The sequence below is a fragment of the Pseudopipra pipra genome, chromosome 2 (genome assembly GCF_036250125.1).
Source record: "Pseudopipra pipra isolate bDixPip1 chromosome 2, bDixPip1.hap1, whole genome shotgun sequence".
NCBI lineage: Eukaryota > Metazoa > Chordata > Aves > Passeriformes > Pipridae > Pseudopipra > Pseudopipra pipra.
Genome location: NC_087550.1, coordinates 41162162 through 41186818, shown reverse-complemented (window position 1 = coordinate 41186818; position 24657 = coordinate 41162162). Strand labels below are relative to the sequence as shown.

Genomic DNA, 24657 nt, shown 5'->3' with positions numbered 1-24657 from the left:
CCACACGGGCTCCACACGGGCCCCACACAGCGTAGCCGACCCCGAGAGCCCGCCCGAGGCCCCGGCCCCGGCCCCGGCCCCGCACGGCTCGCAGAAGGATACCCAGGGGCGCTCCGCCTCCCTCCCGCGCTGTCCTGCGGGGCGCCAGGGAGGTGCTGCCCCCGCGCCGCCCCGCCGCCCTTCCCGCTGAGCTCCATCCAGCGCCCCGGGACCGCGGGCAGCGCCGGGCCCCGGCCCCAGCCCCGCTGCATCGTGGCAACCGGGGACGCCGCTTCCTTCGCAACGGGGCGGGGCCGCGGCGGGGAGCGGGAGGGGGGAGCCGGTTTGGCTGGCGTGCCTGGGCTTTCGCCAAGCCGGGAGCAAGGGACAGGGTGCGCCCCGGCACCGCCTCGCCTCGCAGGTCCTTGTCGGTCCCCGTGCCAGGGTGGAAGCCATGCTTGGGCACCTTGCTCTCTCCGTGCCTTCCCGTCCCATCAGGGACACCGGCGCCGGGCACCGCGCTGCTGTCCATCCCCTCTGCACCGCTGTAAACCGCGCAGTGCCACTTAAAAACCCGAAACGCACCCGGTATCCGAACGAAAACACGTCCTCGTGAGTTCAATTGCCGAGCTCTAGAGCTCTCTGAGGGTGCCTCTGAGACCTGTTGACGGTGAAGACTTGGAGTTACAGTATAAACTTTTTTTTACCACAGGATGAAGTCATAAGAACAACAACTAAAAAGTAAAATTGTATAAAATTTTATAGAAAATATTAAAAAATACATTAAATAAAGTTACACAAAGTAAAAAAAAAAAAAACAAAACCAAATAGTAATTTGCTCTTAAAAATGCAAAACTTTTTTTTTTTTTTGGCAAAGCAGGGTTGTCTTGGGATATTGCTCTGCCTTGGATGAGCTGTCAGCAACAGGCTAAATGCCTTGGTGATTTCCTGGCGAGACATTTCTTGGCTGTTGTGTTTCAGCTTAAACCAATTCTTCCCCTTTTTTTTTTTTATTTTTTTTTTCCACTGTGCAGCTGTTCTATGTCTCTGACTAGGAAGGTAAAAATAGTACTCGGCATTTGTAAAATACTTTTCTCCACAGACACCCCGTCCCCCAGCCCCCTTCCCCCCTATTTGTAGCACAGCTTGTGAAGTAGGTGTTACTATTGCCATTTTACAGTCAAGATCACTGATGGTCAGGTCGCCAAATGTGCATAATATTTATAATAGTTATAGATAGTAGTTATAATAGTTATAATAGTTTATAATAGTTATAATAGTAGTTACCACAGTTGAGAAATGACCCTAAAATGGAAGTCTTTCACCTCTAGTTCACAATACTAGCCCCAAATTCACCACCTCTTTGCCCCATCTGCTCACCTGTGTTGCAGGTAGAAAAGTGGTTGTCACTTTACCACCATATGCTTTCCAACCCACATAAACTTTTTAAAATCCAAGTTTGCCTGATAAAATACACTGTTTCATTTAGGATGCTTTCATTAGCAGAAGAGTTTATCAGTATGGAGAACTGAGTCACCCAAGCAAGACTGAAGTGGAACTGGGAAAAAACTGCAGAATTTGAGCCCATGGCACATCTAGAATATTCAAGTTCATGATCAACTCATGCTGGCAGATTTGAGCTTCTTTAGATTTATTGAAAATTTTGATCTAATACAGCACAACTTGCAGCTTCACCTTAAGATACTTTCTGAGATTTAGAAGTAAGAATAGTTTTTATATATCTTTCTCTCTTTCCCTTCTTTACATTTTTCTTACATTCTCATAGTCCTGTTTTATGGTTATTGGATAATTCCTCCTCATGGGTAACCTCACATCTTTCAGACTGTGGGATGAGAAGGTGACTAGCTGAGGACCTGTATTTCTGAGACATATGATTAATCTAGGACAGCAACTAGCCTCGTCTTAAGTAGTTACAGAATGGAAGGTCCAGCTCTGGCAGTTGGTTTGAAAGAAGTTTCATTATTTTACTCTGAGTTAGACACTGATATTCCAGTGAAGGATAAAGATCAGATCTTAAAACTTTGTGGGAGGGATTCTGAATTTATTACAAGTCTTATTCGAAGGCTGCAGCATAGCTGTGCTGCTGCAGAAACACATTTTTCTTTCCTTCTTTTTGCAGTGGGGGATTAATTTGCTTCATGCCCCATTCCTCCGAGCTGTGCATGTGACTGCATGGGAGAAGAAATTCAGTCAATATTCTCTGTATTTTAACCATCCCTTCCTGAAATCTGTCACCTCTGCCTATTTCTGTGCATAGAAAGAAGAAGAAAAACTTTTTTGTCCCTCTTAATGTCATGTATAGATAACCATGAAAATCTTTTCACCTTCCTGAGACTGAACTATGAATCAAAACTTGTGTCTTCTTGAGAGAGTATCAACTGATGCACTAGTCAAACTCTTGTAATTTTCATATTGGAAAACTATGATTTTCCATGTGGTACTTCAGAAAAAAATAAAAATGTGATTTTGAGAAGTACAGAATAATGAAAGTTGTTTAGAATTTCACAAGAAGCTGAATATGCTCCTCTCAGGTACACGTGCTTAGTACCCTTTAGCTATTAATTTTAAAGAAAAAATGGATTAAAAAACTGAATTAAATCTGTATTAAACTGACTTAAAACTGTATTAATCGTCTGCTCCCAAACGCTTTCAAATCTCTTCATAGCAAAAGCTATTGTGTATTCCAGCTTCAGACAGGGATGGAGATGAACCACCTTATCAAGACAAATTTGGAACATTATCTGGCTGTAGCCGGGTAAGGTGCTGTTGAACAGTGTATTCTGAATGTTCTTTAAACAGTGTATCTCCCAGTGGTACATTAGAAGATGAGGTTTCATTTATTCAGCCAGAGCACAGACAATTTAAATTCTTTAATAATTTTTTTTTTTGTTAAAATATCAGGTCCAGTTTTTAGGTACAAAAGTAGTGGACTTGGGTGTGTGAAAACTGTTAGTGCTGCATAGTGGTAATTAAGCTTATGTGGACTACATTTAATTTTCTTCTTTTTTTTGGGCCATTCTCTTGTACTTTGACATTCTTCAGGGATAAAAATCATTGTACTGAATGATTGTCTCACTCTCAGTACCTGTGTTCCTACAGGTGGTCTCAGACCACAAGACTCCTACTGTCCCCCCAGTAAACATTTTCTATGTAATACAAAGTACTAATTTAAAATAATGTTTTTCAGTTTTCTATTTTGAACTTGCTTTTATGACATATTCCAAAATTGCCTCCATGCCTGTCCTAGTGCACTACCACCACAATACAAACATCTTCATTTTAATGATAAAAACCTTTGTAAAAATTTGAAGACATCGATTAATACTAGTTTTTCTTTCAAGTAGCCAAGATCACTCATGCCAAATATATACCAATGCTCAAAAGTAGCATATAAGAAAATCTGTCAGAGTTTATCACAATAAAAATATATGGGTTTGATGTGTCATGTAGAGGTGATAAGCAGTAATTTCCCTCAGGATGCAAGAAGTAGTATATAAATTCTACTGTGCAGTTAGAATATGATTTATTAAATCCAGGCAGTAAAAGAGTGATGTGTTGGCTGCCCTTTGTGCTGTAGACATTCCCAAATACTTAGCTCAGGACTTCATTGTGTACAATCCTTTCCACAGAAATTTGAAACCCGTTTAAAACATTTGCATTTCTTCAAGTAAAAGATGAACTACCACTTTAGGGTAACTTCACTGATTTGTCTTAATATTTTTTTGTTCAGTTTAGGAGAGACTGTCATAAGTGATGGAAAGCACTGTGCATGTAAGGTAAGATTTTCAATTACTTTGCTTAGAAAAGGTAATGAATGTAACTGAATGATTTCTCAGAAAAGTGACAGATGTTTTAAAGATGTAGAGTGCCTTATTCAAGATAGATACAAACATACAGAAGAATCAGGTATTTTCAGATTCAGAAAAGAAACTACATTGAAATCGTAGGACTTCAGGATATTAGAACATTTTTGTGTTAATGTCTGCTATCACAACTCAGTTGTTAGGTCATATTTTTAATCTCATCTGCATGACTCTAAATGAAGAGTAACTATTGTTTTTGGCAGAGTCACAGTTTTTGCCTGAATTGCTGAGTTCACACTTAATCACTTGTTTCATGTTGGCTTTTGTTAAAGATAAATATTGATTAAAAATGTTTGCTTGAGAGTATTTAATTGAACATCTACTGAGTAGCTGTGATAATATCCTGGAACAAGCCATAGTTTCAAGTGATCTATTTATAAATTTCAAACGATCTGTTTATAACTCTTACATAATTTTTCCTCCTTTACTTTGTGCTTATTTCAAAATTAAAGAAACATATTCTTTTACTTTTCTACCATTTATTTCCAGGCACAAAATGTAATTATACTAGTAATTCAAAAACCTTTTTTGTAAAATCTCCTTGTTAAGAGTTTTATGTAATTTTTGGTTTTACTTTTTAAAAGCAAAAATCAGGAGAAAAACCTGTTAAGTGCTTTGCCAGGGCAGTGCCAATACCAGGAAGAAAAAAACTGTAGCAGGAAAGAACAACTATGTTGAAGATATATTCAAGTCCAAATAAGTTTTCTTCTTCATTAAAATTTGAAATGTCTAAGAATCCTATTTAATTTGAAAATACATCATATGAACATACTGCAAATGGTTTGCTGAGATTATGGAATCAACAAACAAAGACTCTCATGAAAATATGTTGTTTAGTCTTTTGTCAGTGACACATATTTCAGGAATTACTTTTAGCATTTCTTTAAGTGATGACTCAGAGGCACTCCCTTATTTTATGTCACATGACACCATAGAATAAAAACTATTAAACAGGAAAATATTATTTTAAATAACATTAATAGGCGTAACTACTTATACTAATGCTATTTTTCTTACTATTTCACATAATTGTGTGCCCATGAATACTGTATCTTTATTCTTTCCTCCATAAGAACATTTTAAATGCTTTTTTTGTAATGCTGAGTTTGTCTTTAAATCTGCTTGGGACTTCTTAAATGCATAGGTTAATAACTTATGCAGGTATTTCCCTGATCAGTGTCTGAGTAAATAATTTAGGGATTTTCAAGAGTAAAAGTATTTTGCTAATATCTGGTAAATCCAAAAGCCTGCTCCTTTCCGGTGAAAATACTCTGTCAACATTTGAGATGTTTGTTGGGTGTGGTGATTTCTAAAATGTGAGCTTCTGAATTGCAAGATTTTCACGTTCTTGCTTCCGGTTCACAGTGCTCACAGGCAGAATACCTCACCAGAAATGCTGGTGGTATTTTTTGGATTTATAGAGGTTATTCTTTACCCCTGACACTATCTTTTTCTTGTGAGGTATGGCTAAGCAGAAAACATCTAATCGGTTTTGGCCTCAGCTTTGTCAATTATCGCTTGACCAAGCTTTAAAGAAAGAGGTTTTGAAGGAAGATCTGTGGAGCAACCTACTTCATTTTGACAGGATGAGCTATTTTATATATGCTTTATGATCAATTTATTTCCCCCTACATTTTTTGGTACAACAGGATACAAGGAATGTTGGAGCTGTGGAGGGACCACTCAAGGCAGAAGAGAAAAATAAATCTGCAGACATTTCAAAACAAAAAGAACCATGCCTTGTACCATGTGATGCTCAAGCTAAAATTTTACGAGGGGAAAAACATTACATGTGCAGTATGTACTCATAAAAAATACTTTTAGTGATGAGCTATGCAATGTCATGCTATGCAATCCTCTGCTATGCTACGTTATTCTGTACCAATTTATCTTTTAATCTTCTTGAGCACATGTGGCAGCCTTTGAACCTGCTGCCCAAATTCTGAGTATTGTTCAGAAAATTTGGGGTGCCCTTTTTTTGGGATGCAGCTGGTGTGGCAAAGTTAATCATGGGTGAAGACAGACAAATCTAAGCAGCAGCACAGCTCACCTAGGTCTGTGTTACCTTCTGAACGTCAGTATCTATCTCCATTAGGGAGGAAGAGCAGGATGTCTGTCCCTCATTTAAACATCATAGCTAGGTGTGGGGATGTTAAGTGGGAATTAGCCAGTTAGTTTGTTATTTAGTTAGTTACATGGGAGTAAATCTGTACTTCAGTTTACCTTTTATACATGCATACACAGGGCACTCTCTATCACTACCTTGATAAACTACACAGCAAGTGATATAATCAGCCTCAGAAAACAGTTGTATAAATTCTTGGTTTTCACATATGATTTTTTAGTATATATTATTAATTATCTGTCCAGATGACGATGATGATGATTTTATTTTTAGCATCAGGGCAAAAAACAGAAGTAGCACAGTGAATGAGCAAATGTAGGATGATAGGAAATGTTATATATCTGTCTTTTATCATTTGCATTTATATTTGTGTGATATCCATTAACTGGTCATCCAATTTGCCCAAGGATAAGATGAAATTCTTCTTCAAAACATAAGAAGAGCCATCACTTCTTAAGATGTCTTTACTGCAATTAACAAGTCTGAAGTTTTTAGCATTTTGACTCTAGTCTGTGGTCTCTGTACTACTTTCATTTCACTTTCAGGTGCCATAAGGTAAAACACCTTCACTATTTGCATAGATATCATAAATAAGTGTGTTGTCATCCGGTCAAGAATAATTCTAGATTTATGATAACAAAGTGGATGAACATATTTCTTTTGAAGGAAATTTGCAGGACTCTCTTGTTGAATATGCAAGAAGTACGCAAAAACTGGTAAGAGACATGATGGATGATCAACAGTCTTCTTTGGACTACCTTTCTAGTCAGGTACTTTTTTCTTTATCATTAACGTTTGTATTTGTTATTTCTCACTACAGGTGTTGTTTATCTGAGGAAAAATAAGTATTATTATTGTCATTAAACCAGTAGAATTAGAGACCCTATCACCATTCCTTGTACCTTGGGTAGGGTGTGAGTTCCATTTCTACAAGGAGTGATAAGCACCACTTGTTTTACAACATAGTGTCATACATGGCAGTTGCATAAGTGGAGGACTATTCCTTCCCATTAGTTGCCATCTCCAGTCCTGTTGTATTTGTGCAGATAACATATTACACTATTGTTAGCTCTGATAGTATTTTACAAGCACTTTGCATCACTCAATACAGATAAAAAGCTTTAATCAAACTGAAGGACTTTTTTTTTGAATCAACCGGAATTGTGCCTAAAAACGGTTTTGGATGAAAAAAGTAAAAAAGAAGATCGATTTGCCTAATAAAGGTACAATTTACTAACACATCACAAAAAACAAACTTCAGATTATATTTACTAGGAGTAAAAAAAAAATCTTTAGAATGTAAAATTCCTCATTGCAACCTAATTAAAGATCTTTTATTTGAATTTGCAGGTAAATGAACTCAAGAACAAACTTGTTCTTTTGAATGCAGCAGTTTTGAGAAAGCATCTGGATCCACTTCCTTACAAAGCAGTTCAATCTCATGGTAAATATTTTTCAGATATAGTCTTGACACCTTCCCTTTTTGCTTTTGTATCTTGACAAGAAACTAATTAAAGCAAAAGTAAGGAATTGTAACATTGACATTTATCCCGTGTTAGTAGTATAAAAACTCTGGAAACTTTATGAACTGTTTAAAAATGTTGTCATAAATGCTGCTTTAAATAATTTGTAATTGACAATTCCAGGCATCCTGTTTAGCATGTTGTTGATTTTTATGCAAAATACCAGGTTATGATTATCTGTTAATAAGTAATCTAATGTTGCTAAATGGCATGTTCTTTTGCAATGAAATAAAGTGTACTCTGCATCTGCAATATCCTTCTTCAAATAGGATGTAAGTCAACTGTTCACTGGACAGTTGATTTTCTTTGTAATGTCCATCCAAACTAATGGAAACATTATGTCTAAGCAGCCATGCTGGTTGTGGAAACTGCTTCTTTGAGTATATTTAACATGTACCTGGCTTAACACTTAGAGACAAATAGTTTTTCATGTATACATTATGATGAAAAGGCTTTTACAAGTATAAATACAAGTGTCTGTAGGAAAAAGATACAATTTCCCAGAGAATATGTCTTTTTCTCAGTACAAGTGTTATAAATAAAATGTAAAAATTTGTAAAATTACCCAGATACATAATCTTTAATTTCTGTATCATATCTATTAAGATTAGAAAGAACTTTCTCTATGCAGTGTAATTTATACTTACTTATGAGCTTAATGGAGATCAGAGAATTTGAATTTACAAGATAATTTCATGACAAAACATGATTTTAAAACTTGCATGAGAAAAAATGCTATTTTAAATCATTTATATGTTACCAAGAATAGTAATATTTCTGTGCTTGATCTGTATTTTTAAAAAAATACATTTTGCTCATGAATTTCATCAAATACTTTTTTTCTCTAGGTTTGGACTGCACTCATATTAAAGATACCACAGGTTCAGTTTCAAAAACTCCATCTGGTCTGTACATTATCCATCCAGAAGGATCAAATTATCCTTTTGAGGTAATACATTTATCTCTCAGGATAATCACAATTTGCTTGAGAATATGCACTTAGAATATTTTTATTAGATTTAAGGTGTTTTCCTTGACAATTTCTCAACGGATGAATAAGAAATGTAGTAAATCCTCTGCATGTGTCTACTGTTACTATAATTTTGACAAGTTTCTCATGTTTTACAAAGAAATTTAATCTCTGTCATAAGAGCCTGTTGTCAGTTTTCATATGTAGTGAAAAATGTACCAAAGAGGAAAACCCAAGGTACTTTCCAGCACCCCTTCTGGACATTTACAAGTGCTGTTCTTTTCTATGTTGGAGATGGAAAACTGAAGAGCCAATTATTCTGCTGTATAGCATTGCCTTCTCTTGTGGTGTGACTCCAATGCCTATAAGCATCTAAATATAGGGGCAGATGTACGTTATTGTGAGGAGCAGGTGCTTAGCTCTTGTCTCAGTATCATTATAAGCCAGTCTTGAGGCAGAGAGGCATCTAAAATTTTAGTTTTCATATCCATTTTGCAGGATATATATTCTTAAGACAAACTGCAGCAATCATGCTTCCTATCACCACCTGCACTTTATGTTATTGCTGTGAGTTATGGTGTTCATCTAGAAGAGAATTTTGGGTTAATTTCCTCAGACTCAGGACATTCACATCCATGCAAACACAAGGAATATTTTGTTTTATGTCTTTATTTCTGTTTCAGGCTGTTCTATCTAGAGAAGGCCTTATGTATAGTGGAAAAGCAGATATGGTACTTTCAAACCTTTAACTTTGCAGTTCATGCTGGAGTCATTAGCTTTTGAAACAGAAACATGACATTTAGGTCAACTAATAAATAGCAAAGTTTAATATCTAACTTTATAGTCTTATTTTATATATAACAAAGGAAGGATGAATCCCTTTACCTCTAGCCAATTGGAGTCCTTCAAAATGCTACAAAAAAGGAGATCAAACTGATTAAGAAAAGGCTTCAGAATTATGCTGGGATATCAAAAAAAAAAAAAATGGACTGCAACCCCCGATACAAAAACCTGTCATTCTCTCTCTACAATGCAGTCAGCTCAGGAAAACGGTCTGTAACTCATCAGCAAGTTCCTCCCACATAAAAGAAATGCAGAGACATGTTGCAGTGTTCACGGAACAACCATATTTATAGTATAAAGAAAATGCTGTCTGCCTCACCGCAGGATGAACCATACCAAAAAGTGCATTTGTTTCAGAATTTCTTTTAGATTGAGGGGAATTCCATTGAGGAAATATTCATACCTTACCCAAATTACTTGTCTCGAGAGATGGTATAATTATGTGAGAAAAGTGATTTCTCAGTTCACTTTTAGGTTTTGACAAATAAATCTGAAATGATAAAATTTCTTTTCATTCAAAATATTTTTGCCACTTTTCCACATTTAAAGGTACTTCCAGAATCTGAAAATCAGTTATATGAGTGGAAAGGTTCTTTAAGGAGTACAAGAAACAAAAAAGAAAAATCATAATAATTTGATTAAAAGAAAAAGGTAAAAATAAATAATGAAAAGAATATCTGCAATCATGAAATGAGTGTCTCATTTCTTGTCTGGTAGATGTTGCACAGAACTTAAAAGACAGGGCCAAAAAGTTGTCAGAGAAAAATATGTAAAATATGTGTTCTATAAAGAATGTTATTTTAAGGAGAACTATTTTATGCAAATTCTTTCATGTGTGGAAGCATAAAAAAGGTAGAGGAAATGATAAATGAACAAAAATATCAAGACATTAAAACATTAAAACATAAACAAGAAATTATAATGCATTTTTTAGAGGCTAATAGCCAAGAATTCTGATATAAACAATTTATTTCAATGAGGACCTTTTCAGCAATAAGCTGCCCTTTTAATGTAACAGAAACTAAAGGAAAATGTGTTTAGAATCATTTGCATGAAGATACCAGTTTAATGAAGAAAACAAATATTAAACAACTTGATCCTATTCTCATGTTTTCATGTTTAAAACCTCATATTGTCAAAAGTGAGTATAGTTTTTGATGCTTATCTTGGGCTAATTGAAACCTGAATTCCAGGAGCAATAAAAATATCCAGTTTCAGTGGTATTGGCAGGTTTTTGGCAGCTCAGAAAGTTAATTCCAAATGGGCTTTTGTCTGAGCATTTAAACATGAGGCAATTAAAACCAATTTCACTTTTGGAAAAATTAATCATGATCAATTTCTGATACATTTTTCAATTAGTGAAATTAGATCAATGATATTTGTAAGGTGGATCAGACAAACTAAACAGTTGTTTGGAATATACCTCTTATGCACACTGAAGATGGAAAGAGGAGAAATATTCAATGGAAGCATTCTCCTGCTCATTTAATTTAATTTGCACCTGGCACAATCATGCCCCTCATACCTTGCATGATATGAGACATAGAGCAAACTGTAAAGTCTTATAAGACTTTTCAATTGCAACATTTCTAGCCTATAAGGAATTAAGAAACTACACAGCTATGACTGTATTTCTCTCTCTCTCTCTCTCTTTATCTATCTATCTATCTATCTATCTATCTATCTATCTATCTATCTATCTATAATCTATCTCATATTTTACTTAGCTGCTGTTTGTATTGGTGCTGTATTTAATTGGCTGATGACCTCTCATGTAGAACAAAATCTGCTCCTTCTGAGAATTATCAACACTCCCACTGAGTTATATTGGACTGAAGATTGCTGTTGTGGTCAAGTGGGCTCCTCTTAGTATTTCTGACTCATAGTCAGAGGAGTAGCCAAGGATGCAATCATCTTCTCAAGACAGCAGATGAGGCAATGGGATTATTTTGAATGACTTTTAGGTATTCGCATTTAAATATTCTTCTGTATTTCTTTTTATTCCTGTTCCACTCTCCCTGGGTGACTGAAATAAGCATGTGATTCTCCAGGGAATAAAGCCCACAAGTCTCTTTCGTGCACATGACCCTTACTATGATTCATTTAGTATTTGTGTTGAAAGGATTGCCCAAAGCATCCAATGGCATTGGCTTACTTGAAGATCTAAGATTCCCCAGGTTATATTAGACCACATTGCAGCTCTGTCCTGTTGCTTTCTTGGTGTTCATTGAGAGGCTCTGAATATGATGTTGATGCGTTCCTGCCAAGGAACAAGTCTGGTTTTGTGAAAAATATCTGGCTAGTACAGGCAATGGGGGGGAACATATAACACACAGACTGCCACAAATTTTGCTGAGGGTTAAACTGAATTACACCTAGATTCTACTTTTATCAACTGGCTAAGATTGCAAATCTCTCTTTTCTGAAATATGTTTCATTGTGTACTTTCCCTGTAACATCAACAAAAATTTCTTTACTCCATCACTTGTGCATCTGCTTAATGTTATGACAGCCAACGTTATATTCTGAACTTACTTTTGTTATCACAAGTAGCTCCATAGCTATAAGCATTTTCCAGGTTAATTCTCCTGATATTAATTACATTAGGAGGCACTTACCAATGAACCTCTGTTTTTAAACACTCATTATGTATAGTATCCCTAGAATTACTTTGAACAACTTAGGTGGTGTAGTGTCTAAAAGAGTGAGAAACAAAACAGTCTTAAAAACACCTTCCCCCCCCCCCCCCTTCCTTCCATGTATTCCCTCCTCCTCCTCAGTGGTGCAGAGGGGTGGGGAACGGAGTTTACAGTCAGTTGTTGTTTCTGTCACTGCTCAGAGAGAGGAGTCCTTCCCCTGCTCCCGTGGGGTCCCTCCCACTGGAGACAGTCCTTGATGGACCTCTCCGTCGTGAGTCCATCCCTCAGGCAGCAGTTCTTCCCAAACTCCTGTCCCATGGGTCACTCCTCCATGGGGTGCAGTCCTTCACGAATGAGCTGTACCCACATGGGTCCCCCACAGGGGCCACAAATCCTACCTGGGAAAAACCTGCTCCAGTGTGGGCTGCCCTCTCCACGGGCTGCAGATCTCTGCCAGGACCCTGCTCCATCTTGGGTTCACCTTTATTTAATTAAAATGTTTTCTTCATAACAGCTCCTTCAAGAATGCTTGAAATCTGAATCTGAATTCTGAAGTTACATCTATGTCTATTTTTAGGTTTTTTGTGACATGGATTTTCGAGGAGGTGGATGGACTGTGGTTCAGAAAAGAACTGATGGAATCATTCCATTCCAGAGAACATGGTCTGAATATCTGGATGGATTTGGTGATCTTACTGGTATTAATTTTAAAAACTCTAAAGTGCTTCGTATCCTACATTTATGCTGCCTCTATGTGAGCAACATTCCACTAAATTGTGTAGGAGTTTTAGTAGTATAAAGTTCTCGTTTCTTAAGTCTTATTTTTACATAAGTATTTTTTTTATCAAATCTGTTGTATGATCTTCTCAGTAATGACTGTGACCCCGCTAGAGTCTTTAGCCATTGCTGTCTCACAGGAGGTGTTTAAAATATGATATTCTCTGCCTGAAATAATGTATAGATTGTATTTGCTCTCTTTTCAGATTAAAAAAAATAGCCTATTCAAACCAAATAGTTGTTTTGAATCACATTTGCAAAATATTTCCTTAAAGGAGAGAAAAATCAGTAATATTTCACCATAGGACAAGCAAAGTTAGAAACAGAATGGAAATATTTCAATAGCTAATGACAACACAATTGTGATAATAATTTTTTATTTCCACCTTTCATCCAGCAAGTCTAAACCCATTTGCTTTATCAGAAGTTTATCTGGGATTGCAATGGAAGCACATAGCTTTTCTGTACACAAAAGCACAGCTCATATGGGGCAACAAGTGCGATTTACGGAGGCAGCAAATCCTGAGAATAGGGTTTGTGTTTTGTTGTGTTTCATAGAATGCTAACATTCATCATTTCTCAGTACTGCCCTTAGGAATGCTGAACTCTGTTTTTGCAAGTGGATCTTTAGCACAACCATTTTTCTGTGGTTTCCTAAGATATATTGCAGACAAATGTTTGAAATCTATCATGTGGACAATTTTCTAAAAAGTACCATAGAGAAAAAAGATGATGCCCACATCGAATTCTTTCCATGGATTTCCTAAGGAAGTAGGAAAATTACTCTGTTCCTTCATTAGTCTTTTAAAGGAATATAAGCCTATCATACAACTTTTATTACATTTGGTTGAGGAAGAAAAGTAGAAAAGAAAGAACAATAATTTTTTCTTTTGCAGTTTCCATTTCTAGACTATATATTATATTTCTGTTTAAGGGGAATTTTGGCTTGGACTAAGGAAGATTTTTGACATAGTAAATCAAAAAGCCACTAGTTTCAATCTTTATGTGGACTTGGAATCAGAAAATGACAAGCATGCCTATGCATCATATGATGGATTCTGGATAGAAGATGAAGCATGTTTTTTTAAGATCCATTTGGGGCATTATTCAGGAAATGCTGGTAAGAACTTCCTTCTTTAAAGTATTTAAAAGTAGCTGGTCCCTTTCTTAATATGAAAAAATGCATTCAAAAGAGTAATAATTAAGATAACTTTTAAAAAATTATTTATAATGTGTTTTTCTCTGGTGCATAGTGAACATTTATGCAGATAAATGGTGATGATATAGCAATTTTGGTTATGCCAACATTAATCTTTACATAGTAGGAAATCACTTTATCGCTTCAATGTCCTTAATGGAGTAACTGAATAAACTCTTCTTTAATAAAGATGAATTAAGGAAGGATCTTTAACAGATTCAAGTCCATAGGATATATATAATAAATAAGGGATTTTTTAGGTGTTAGTGTTTATCTATCTAATGGTACAGTTCTTTATATGTCTATTATCTCATCTCAGATTTGCTGATGTTAGTGGAAGTCTTCCTGATGATGCTTTGGTTAATTCAGAAGAGCCCAGACAGTCATGCACAAAGGGTAGAGAAAGAAACTGAGTGAACAAAGTTGGTCTACAGTGTGTAACAGTTACTGAGTGCTACATAGACACAAATTAATTTACAGTTTCAGACCTCTCTTAATAGCTAAGTGTGCAAAGGTTTTCATTAAATATTGCATGTCTTACTGCTTTTTTCTCTTTTTTTTTTCACATTTTAGTAATATGCAAGAATGTTCCTTATTACCAATGAAATAGCTATTCTCTAAAGGTGTTGGTGCTTTACTATACCTGTATTTGTAAGATAGTGTATTTGTATTTCTTTAGTAAGACAACAGAGCCAATAATCACTGACCTTTGAGTTTTAAAATTCCATCTTTTCTCATTAGTCTCTCTGGGACTTTGGACGCATTACTGGAAAATCTTAAATTACAACCCTTTTTGTTTCCTTTAACTTTTCTTCCTCTGTCTTTGAGGACAGAAGCCTTTACCTTCCTAGCCAGTATGCACTGCTAAAAGCAACAACAATATAAAGATGTTGTTTCATTGAATTTCAACTTCCATATTTCTCAGTATTTTATTCTTTTTCTTTGCCTGCTCATTATCTGGTGTCTTGAAATGTTTTTGAAGAATTCTATTTTTCTAATAAATTCAGAGGAAAAGTTTGTGAGATATGCAACAAGTAAGAAATGATCTTCCATAAATAATTTTTTTATCCTTCTGTTCTATCTGTTGTGCTTAGGTGATGCATTTAGAGGATATAGAAAAGAAGATAACCAGAATTCAATGCCTTTCAGCACTTTTGATGTTGATAATGATGGATGCAGGCCAGTATGCACTATTAAAGAACAGCTTGTAAAGAGCTGCAGTAACTTCAGTGATAGCACTGGATGGTGGTTCAGCAAGTGTGGCCTTGCAAATCTTAATGGTGTTCATCGCTACACAGGTAGATTTCTTGCAACTGGGATTCACTGGGATACATGGAAAATGAAGAATAAACCAGTCAAAATTAAATCAGTTTCAATGAAAATTCGGAGAACCTATTATCCATATTTCCATTAGAAATATATCTCTTCTGGCAATTATGTGGAGTAATGTATCATTGCAATCATAAATACCTTTCATCTTCACTTGAAGAGTTCAGTCAAAACTTTATTAGGTATTTCTACAATACAGTTACTAATTTTTATTGGGAAATGTCAGCATTTGTAGTGTTCCCGCTTGAGTAAGAAGGTCCTAAAAAGAACTGGGTTTTCAGAAAAAGGATTAAGCTTAGTTCTTGTCAGCTTTTATTCAACTTTTAATTTTATTTACTCTTAGGCAATCTCAGAACCAGCAGAAAAAATTATAAAAAGAAGTGTAATGATGACCTCTGAATGTACTTTTTCTATGCTCTCTGCATATCTGAATTTCTAAGAAATTGCAGCAAATTTTCTTTTAAAAACCTATGTACCTGCCATTTCCATCATAATATTTTGGAAAAATATCTTTTCTTCACCTTAGGTTAATTTTTCAGAATCAGCTCTCCTTTTTATATTCTTTATCAGGCAAGTTAAAAATTGTTGCAATGTATATATAGAGTTCAGTATACCCTCAGGTCCTGATCTTTATACAAGTAAGGTTGATACTGAGATTCAAGAACTATGGTCTATTTTGTATTTAATTTGCACAGTCAATATGTTTCATAATCCAGTTTTTACTCTACCATTGTCTATTTTACAGTTCACTACGAATTAAAAACTTTTTTTAAAGAAAATGCATAGCTTTGGAATTTTAATTTTTGGATATATGGGCCTGATCTTATGTTTTTCATTCTGATTGTCATTCACTTTGTGAATGATCATATGGTAATGAACAAAACCAATTTAAGTTGTATAAGTGCGTTATTAATTCTTTGAATTTCTGTCAGTAAAAATAAAATAATATCAATAAAAATGTGACTATTGTCAGTACAGCAGTGTTTCTGGAACCTGGCATCTAATCTGCAGCAGCTAGGCATGGTATTTCTCATCTTTGCTTCAGTTTCAGTAGATCAGCTCTGTAGTAGCACGTGGAATGAAAACAGCTAAAAACTCTGTGAGTTTCCCCTTTGCTATTTTTTATTTAGACCAAACATTAATACAGTGAGCAGAAACCATCATCAGTTCAGAACCTCAGTGGTTTAGAACTTCTTCCCAAAGATATACATAGCTATAGGAGGAAATGAAGCTTTTCATAGGGTATGTTACAAGCTTAAGAGAGAGAAAACATTCCTCTTTTATTCTGTGCTTCAGTACTAGTCTTTAACAATTGGATGTAAAAAGTTGCTAAAAGCAGAAGGCTTCTCTCTGCTAGAGAGAAATCGGGGGCTATCCTTATCGGGGAAGAGGGGCTGCAAGAGAAACAGGGTAGGAAGTAGCTTGAAGAAAAATATCACAGGCCCTGTAGAGGGACTATGAGAAAGGAGATATGTCCTGCTCTTGGGGGAGACTGAATTTTCTGAGCGTGGGGTGATTTTGTTGTCAGACACTTTAGTCTTTGAAATTAGAGGTGAAGAGACTGTATGTAAACCTTGTTTAGCCCTCCCTCTCACTCCATATTTATTAGGAATGCAATCTTTTTGAATGGCAACATGGACCCAGCAGACCTATAAAGGTAGATACTAAAATGAAAGAGCTTCTGCACCAAGATTAACAGGCATTAGAGCTTAAAAAGAGTATTAATCCTGGCTGCAAGCCTGGATGGTGTCATGCTATTAGGGCTCTTATGTCAGAAAGAGTCCTCAGGCTGCAGTACAACAATCCTACTGGAGAATGCCACTGGCTAAATTTCATGAAAATTTAATGGCTTTAATGAAAGCCTCAGACTTTGATGATGGGGCCCCTGTTCTGACAACCAGGTCCGAGCCTGCAAGCAGAAAGGAAGGGAGAATCCTAAGTAGGGATTCTGGATGCACAGAGCTATATTCTACTGACACCCTGAGGCTGCTTGTGGCTTAATTAGAATCCCTGATTAAAAATGAAGGTGACAAGTGAAGATTGCAGATGTGTGCTGGCAGATACTACCACGATTAATTATCAGGTTTAATGTCCCCTTTGCCATCATTGGTTAGATTAGCTGGCAGCAAGTAATCGCAGTGGAGATGGGCCTGGAAAAATAACTAAATCTTGAAGGATCATCTTGCAAATAGGCATTGCATCTTTAAGTCAAGTCAAATTGAAAACCTATACAAAAAATGAATTGAATTCTCAATGTCAGTGGTGGGGCGAGGTTTTGAATTTTACAGTTCTTTGAAAGATAAAAACATTTCCAAGACTATTTGCAGACACTTGCTTTAAACTCAATACATATGCTTTAATACCATTAGGTACTGCTCTACTAGCAAGGCTGCAGGTAGACACTATGTTCTCTGTGGCTTAGAGTTCTCTCCCTTTGTAGATAAAATGAATTTATTTTGCCCCAGGCTTGACTTGTGTCTTTGTTGTGCTGTGAGAGCTGGATCTGCAGCATTAACTGCAAACAGGATGAAGTCCAAATTGCAAATACTAGTCAAGTTTTAACTCCTAGAAATCTTCCAGGTATGAGTTTTCAATGTAATATTCTCAATCAAAAGATGGATAATGCTTTAATTCTTTTTTATCTACTAGTCATGATCACACTAAATGCTTCTGTGGCACCAAACCAAGTAATTAGATAATAATATAATTTAATATAGTTTAATGATTTTTTTTCCTTTCATGGAGGTTTCTATGAAAAACTGCTGAGCATAGGAATCTCTTAGTTTTATTATCATTTGGATGTTCTGAAATGTGAGTGTTGGTTTAGTCTAGTTTTGTTTTAAAATTTAGCATGTGCTTAGAAAATCAGAGTGCTAGAGATTAGTTGGCAGCTTGCCTATGCAAATCTGAAATACAGCAATGACAAGAGAACATTTTCCATGTGATAGATGGCTACTGTCTTCAAAGGTTCATTCCATTTCCACTAAAACAACTGTGAAAACAAATTTTTACTTAAACACATAGAATTTACAAGAATATTAAACTGTTTCAGAGGCCTATGTTCTATATTTACAGCTGATGATTCCCAACTACCACACATAAGATTTTTGTGGCCATATACTTACGACCAGTAATCAGTTGGTCATTGCCCAAACAGTCTTATTTCGACTATAATATAAAGGAACATGTAGGGTGTACCATATTAAGAGAAACTGATTGAGTGTTTCAAATAAAGGGTATCTTGGTTTAAATGCTCTTAATATCTACTCCAGGAATGATACTCTAAGCTATGAGAAGTTGTATTCACAGGACATGCAATCTCTGATGCTATGAAACTACATTTCTTTAATTTTCTTTTCCCCATAGTATATCTTTAATTTGTAAGTCTCAGTTTGGTGAACTCAAATTATTTAATCATTTGACCTTTCTGGTCACAGGAAACCTTTCTGGGGATTTTAGTTTTGTTTTGCACCGCTCCCCCTGGAGCATGCCCTGCACTGTCCCATTGTCAACCCAAAAGCCAGCAGAGACAATCCATTGGCATGGAAGGGGTGCTTTGTGGGATTTCTGTTGGCATGGCTGCAAAGAGAAAGTAAGTTATTTACAAAAGGGGTACTGGAAACCTGCATACATATTTCCAGGCTAAGTATTGATCTTCCAGTTGTTTTAATCCATAAAGACAGGCTGCACTTCATTTTGCAGCTCATTGTAAAATGAGTTAAAATTGAGGAAAGGAAGGCATCCTTGGCTTTCAGCGGACACAGGTTTTGCTGACATTGTCTATATCCATCGACCAGAAGTTAAGTTGTTACTGTACAACATGCTCTAATGAATACTTCTTATACCAAACAGTGCAAATGACACTGTATTCTGCAGGACTGTCCAAAGATACAATTCACATGAAGAAAGGAATGGTCCTTTCATCACAGAAAGCTTTTTTGCTCCATCATTTCAAATTTTCAATTTCTCTCTGTGTGTGCATGTGTGTGTGTGTGTGCGTGTAAAAATCACACACGTGCAGACAAACCTATGTACTAATGTACATTTCAAATGCAACTTTCAGCGAGACAGAAGGCTGCTAAGACCAGTACCAAAGACGCTCCCAACCATTTATTTTCCACGTGTTTTCCTCCATTGCCTCAGCTTCTCCCCAGCCTTATATGGTCTGACAGTTCCGGGTTTTTGTGGTTGCAGCGGCTGTCCTTGGCAGGGGGCTCACAGGCAAGGCTGCCTAACAAAGACAAGCTCTCAGAAGCAAATATCAGGCTCAGCTTTGAGTCCAGAAAAGCTCTGTTATAACAACCATTCAAAACTGACAGGGTTGTTTCAGGTACACCCCTTTTGTCCCCTGCCCAGGGCCCGAATCCCGGGTGCTTCCAGACCCCAGCAGGGCCGGGACTGCGCTCAGGGCCGCGGGCGCCTCGCGGGGACAGCCGCCAGGGGGCGCCAAAGCGCCGCTGTGCCCCGTCGTGGGGCGGGCCCTGCGCTTCCCGTCTGCCATGGGATCCTGCCTTCCGCTTTCTTTCTCCTTTCCCCTTCCCGTCTTTCTCTTTTTCTGCTTCCTTCTCCTGAGTGTATTTTGCCTACAGTCTCCTCCAGCTGCGATGTCACGTGTTACCTCCCTGCATTGCTCAGCCCAGGACGCACGGGATGGCAGGAGGCACAGCATGTCCTGGGCTCCCCTGGCAGCCCAGAACTGCGGTCACTGCTGTTTGCTTTCCATGCGAAAACCCTCAGAGCATGCACTGCCTGTCAGGACTTCCGTGTACTGTGGTTTTCACACTTTTTTTTTTTTTTAAGGTTTTTGTACTATACTTTGTGGGGAATTTTCTATTTAGCACTGTGGAAGAGGGGCTCATGGCAATGAATCTTTGCACATAAAACGTTTGCTAAAGACAGTAAAAGTTTGCATGTATTCCACAAAGACTTGGATGGATTCATGGGAGATGAATGTATAGAACCATTAAGGTTGGAAAAAAACCTCCAAGGTCGTTAAGTCCAGCCATTAACCCAACCTTCTAAGGTCCACCACTAAACACGTCCCTAAGCATCACACCTACACATTTTTTTTAACACTTCCAGAGACCGTGATTCCACCATTTCCCTGAGCAGCCTGTTCCAATGCTTGACCATCCTTTCAGTGAAGAAATTTTTCTTAATATCCAATCTAAACCTTCCCCTGTGCTATTATGTTCACAGACATTGACACTAGAATAGGAAATGCCTGCACCAGAGGTTTCTGAAGGCTGAGTCTTGTTTTGCCTTGATAGCTTCCGTAGGCATCTGCTATGGGCTCCCACCAGGTGTGAGGCTTGCTTAGATGGACCTTTGGATGAAGATTGTGTAATGGGAATGTGTAGGGTGGGTAATCTCTTTCTGTAAGTGTGCAGAAGTTGCATTTATAGAGAGAGATGTGAGAAGGACTTCCTAGTTAAGGTGGGATGGATAAGCTTTGGCTGTGGCTTAACATCACTGTGCTTAACTCCCCTTCTGCTTGGGTGCCTGCCAGACCGTTAATTCCTCTGATGCACCTGGGTTTTCATGCAGAAGTAACACATGGCACTTCCTAGGCAGGCGTTAGAGCATACTTTGACCAGGTGCTGGTCAGAATGCTTGTCAGACCAGGACTTCTGCGTTCACCATGTACCCACACCTAAGTGTAGAGGGAGAAAATGTTACCCTCTCTGTCCTTGTACCTCTTTTCCTGGCCCATGTACAAAAACATAGCTTTGTGTCTCTCAGCTGAAACAGGGATGGGGAAACTATGAGATATACAGGAAAATGAAGTAGATGTTTCCAGTCTTAGCTATTTTGTGATATGTAGCTGCAGACAAAAAATGTCAAAATCCAATTAATTTTCTACAATGAACAGATATAAAATAGAAATTATTTTTTCTTCTTGTATTTTTTTGGTTGCAAAACTAAATACATGAGTTATGACACTGAGAACCCATCACAGGAACACCAGAGTGTTTAAAAAATAAGGTTCCATTTTGTATGTCTCCTGCTTGTGACAACAGATTCATTTTTATATTTGCAGCTATTTCTGCTGCATAATATTCAATAAGGTCCTGGATTGTTGCAAGGTTAAATATTTTTCAAACCTTTCTAGCATTCTGATTTAATTCTGATCCTACTACATAGATTGGCAGTCCACTAAAATGCTGAGAAATAAACGGAATTCAGCAGGCCAGAGTACAAAAGCTAAGAAAGTCCAAGTAATATAAAAGAATAATTTATACAAAGCCTGTTAGCTTTTACAATTTTAATAACTCCTTTCTTATTAGGAAATTGCAATCAGAAGAAAAAGCACATTCTATTTTCTAGTGAAATATTTGAAGGAATTAATCTCTGTAACTTTTTTGATTTTGCATTATATTCTTTTGCTAATACCTTCTTAGATGCTTAAACTGTCTTCACATCTTTTCTGTCCTCTTAAATTAATAATTACAAGACGTAAGCAGAAATAACTCCTGAATTCTAATGAAAATGAACGATTGATTAGTGCTTATCATTCTAAACCACTGCATTGGGTTTGCATGTTTCGGTTTTGCTAGTGGGGGGCTGCAGGGGGACTACAGGTGTGGCTTTGGTGAGAAGCTGCTGGAAGTTTCCCCCATGTCCAGTGGAGCCAATCCAGCTGTCTCCACAGCTGAGCCCATCAGTGAGAGTGGTACCACCTCTGGGATAACGTATTTGAGACAGGGAAAACCCCCTGCTATTCTGTATTAATACAGAACCTGCTGTTCAGTATTAATCAGACCCCTTGTAGAACTTGAAATTTTTTTTGATTGGGAATTAACATCAGGCAAACTGTCACCAAATTCTGTCAGACAGCTTGCAGACAGAGAAGAGCGGAGTGAGAATACGTGAGAGAAACAGCCCTGCAGACCCAAAGGTCACTGGAGGAGAAGAGGAGGAGAAATGCCCCAGTTGCCAGAGCAGAGATTCCCCTGCAGCCCGTGATGCAGACCATGGTGAGGCAGCTGTGCCCCTGCAGCCCATGGAAGTCCACAGGGGAGCAGAGATCTACCTGTAGCCCATGGGGGACCCCACACTGGAGCATGTGGATATACAAAGGAGATATTTTTCTGGAAGCTGAAGTCTCAGTTTAGGACTCATGATTAGTCAATCAAGGCAAAAGATATTTAGCTGAAATATTTAATTAAATTTGGTATCAGACATATTGGTGCAAGGTGTTCCTTCAAGTTGCACTGATTCAACTATGTTATAAAGTGAAATGTCTATTGAGTTGAATGAACTGTGATTAAGCTCCTTTACAGAAGTAACTATAAAATAATTTTAAGCTCAACAGGCTCTATATTTCTATTGACTCTGAAGAGTGTATATACCAAGCTTTAATTTCATGAGTTTTTGGATAACTTCTAAAATGTTACTTGGAGAAAGCCTTGGCTTAATTTATTTTCTGTTCAGTAATGACAGAACACATGGTGTGGAGACAATCAAATATACTTTTATTGAGTAGTTGACACTGTTCATTGTAAAACCTCTGTCTTTTGCTGCATTACTACTTGCAGACTTCCTGGAAACAGTAATTGGATGTATGACTTCACTAATAGATGCAGTTAATGTCGTCAACAGCAGATATAGTCCAATTGTTTACAAACCTGCTTTCTCAAATTACATCAGAAAAGGAAGTGCTTAAATTCTAGATTTGACATTTTCAGAAGCCACCCAGGAGCAAGGAAAGCTCACAAATATGCATCACTGCCTTGAGCCAAATATGTGCCATTCCTGATTATAGTTATGGGGAAAAAAATCTGTGCAATATGGACTTTTCTTGAATGGAATTTTTCTAAGTGAAGGTTATGAAGGAAGGATATATGAATCTGCTTTAGGCTTGCTTCATGGTGCCTGACAAAAGTTAGTCTTAATTACTAATCCAAACAATAAAGGCATCAACTAAAGAGGCACATAAATTACCTACCGTAGAAATACTCCCAAACTGTTCAGGGGCCACCTGTCCCTGGCAACCCCCAACTTTCATGTCTCCTGGAGAAGTCACTCCTGAGTGGAAACTGGGGAATGGAGACATGCTGTGAGGATGGTGAGGAAAACCAGGGGATGGGCAGACTGAGCCGTGCCCTCTTTTGCAGGGTGTCCTTGACTGTCTCCCTGATGTCACGTCGAAGGCACCTCACTGTCCTGAGGCTTTGCATAGACAGGACATCCAGGGCTGTGGAGTCTCAGCAGGGGACCTGAAGCTTGCAGACAAGTCCTGTGGCACTCACTGGTACTGTGCCTAAGGCACATTACATGGCAGACCCAAGGCTTGCTGGCTGGACTTGACGTGGGACAGATCAGATGAGAGGGTTTGGGCAGCTGCAGGCTGGCACCAGAGCAGAGAGGGGAAGAGACCCATGGAGCAATGCAGGGTGAGCCCCCTCAAGCCTGTTTAGACAAAGCTGTTTATGTTTTAAATTTTTTGACATTTCCCCTGGATTCTCATTTTCCTGCTCTCTTTTTGCATTTTTCCTTGTTATTGTCATCTCAACCTGTGACTGCTCCTGCTCCCATTCAGGTACGGGACCTGGTGTCTGGACAGTGGTCCGGCCCTCATCAACTGATAACCTGGGGAAAGGGTTATGCTTGTGTTTCTACAGCCGATGGACCGCGGTGGGTTCCTGCTCAGTGCGTGCGTCCTTTTTTGCCTCGGGGGAACCGGCAGTGATGACTCCTACGTGGAACAGCTCGAACGACTCAACCCGTGGAACAGCCACAACGTCTGGGTGACCCTGATGAAAGCACTGAACCAGACTACCTTCTGTGCCTCCTTGGTGAAACCAGAGCTGCCTTTTCACACATGCCTTGTTGGGGCACCTGTAAATAACTCTGATGCAGTGAAACTTGTTTCTAATGTTACACGATTACCTGATTTAGCAACAAAGGCTTGTAATGCTTCTGTGCAGAGCTGCATCGCAAATATAAATGACTGGCTTGTTAAGCTACCAGTAGGCATTGCACCACAGGAGTTAGATATTTTGGGTACCTTAACTGCTGCTTCTTGCTTTTATTTTGATTATACAGGTGCAACACTGCTGGCTAATAAGTACAGTAAGAGAAATGATGCTTCTGCTACCACAGAAACCCTTTCACAAGACTTGTCTCCAGATATGCCCTTTTACCAGAATGCATCTGCTTGGTGTTTATATACACACAAGCAACCCTCACCTGGTGTAGCAGTTGCTCGTCAACTCCTGAAAGGATACTTTTTGATTTGTGGCAATCGGGCATGGCCAGGTATTCCGGCAAAGCCCACTGGGGGACCCTGTACCTTTGGTAAATTAGGTTTGCTTACCCCCACAGAAAAGCTTTTGTTGAATCATTCCCATCTCTACAGTCATGTTTTGGCCAAATGGTCACTGGCCC

At 37.9% G+C, this 24657-nt stretch overlaps 2 protein-coding genes across 4 annotated transcripts in view; one reads left to right on the top strand and one right to left on the bottom strand.

The window, feature by feature from the left end:
- The window catches only part of CEP126 (centrosomal protein 126), a 39837-nt gene extending 39608 nt beyond the window's left edge, over nt 1–229 (bottom strand). For all 3 annotated transcript variants that reach the window (XM_064645141.1, XM_064645142.1, XM_064645143.1), the window contains exon 1: nt 103–229. In XM_064645141.1, the coding sequence (XP_064501211.1) occupies nt 103–197 (95 nt within the window). In that variant the 5' untranslated portion in view covers nt 198–229. The remainder of the gene's footprint in view (nt 1–102) is intronic.
- On the top strand, nt 61–16230 carry ANGPTL5 (angiopoietin like 5). The gene is made up of 10 exons (XM_064645145.1): nt 61–591; nt 2666–2755; nt 3731–3776; nt 5513–5660; nt 6655–6758; nt 7339–7432; nt 8360–8460; nt 12541–12661; nt 13675–13860; nt 15033–16230. Exons 1-10 carry the CDS (start codon nt 434–436, stop codon nt 15350–15352), a joined length of 1368 nt encoding a protein of 455 aa, XP_064501215.1. The 5' UTR covers nt 61–433; the 3' UTR covers nt 15353–16230.
- Nucleotides 16231–24657: the final 8427 nt, after the last annotated feature.

Bases quoted from the DNA above. Each gene is read 5' to 3' on its own strand.
- ANGPTL5 (XM_064645145.1), top strand. From the start codon at position 434: ATGCTTGGGCACCTTGCTCTCTCCGTGCCTTCCCGTCCCATCAGGGAC. The intron at 3,777-5,512 runs GTAAGATTTTCA...TTGGTACAACAG, and splicing joins GAAAGCACTGTGCATGTAAG to GATACAAGGAATGTTGGAGC. The intron at 8,461-12,540 runs GTAATACATTTA...GTCTATTTTTAG, and splicing joins GATCAAATTATCCTTTTGAG to GTTTTTTGTGACATGGATTT.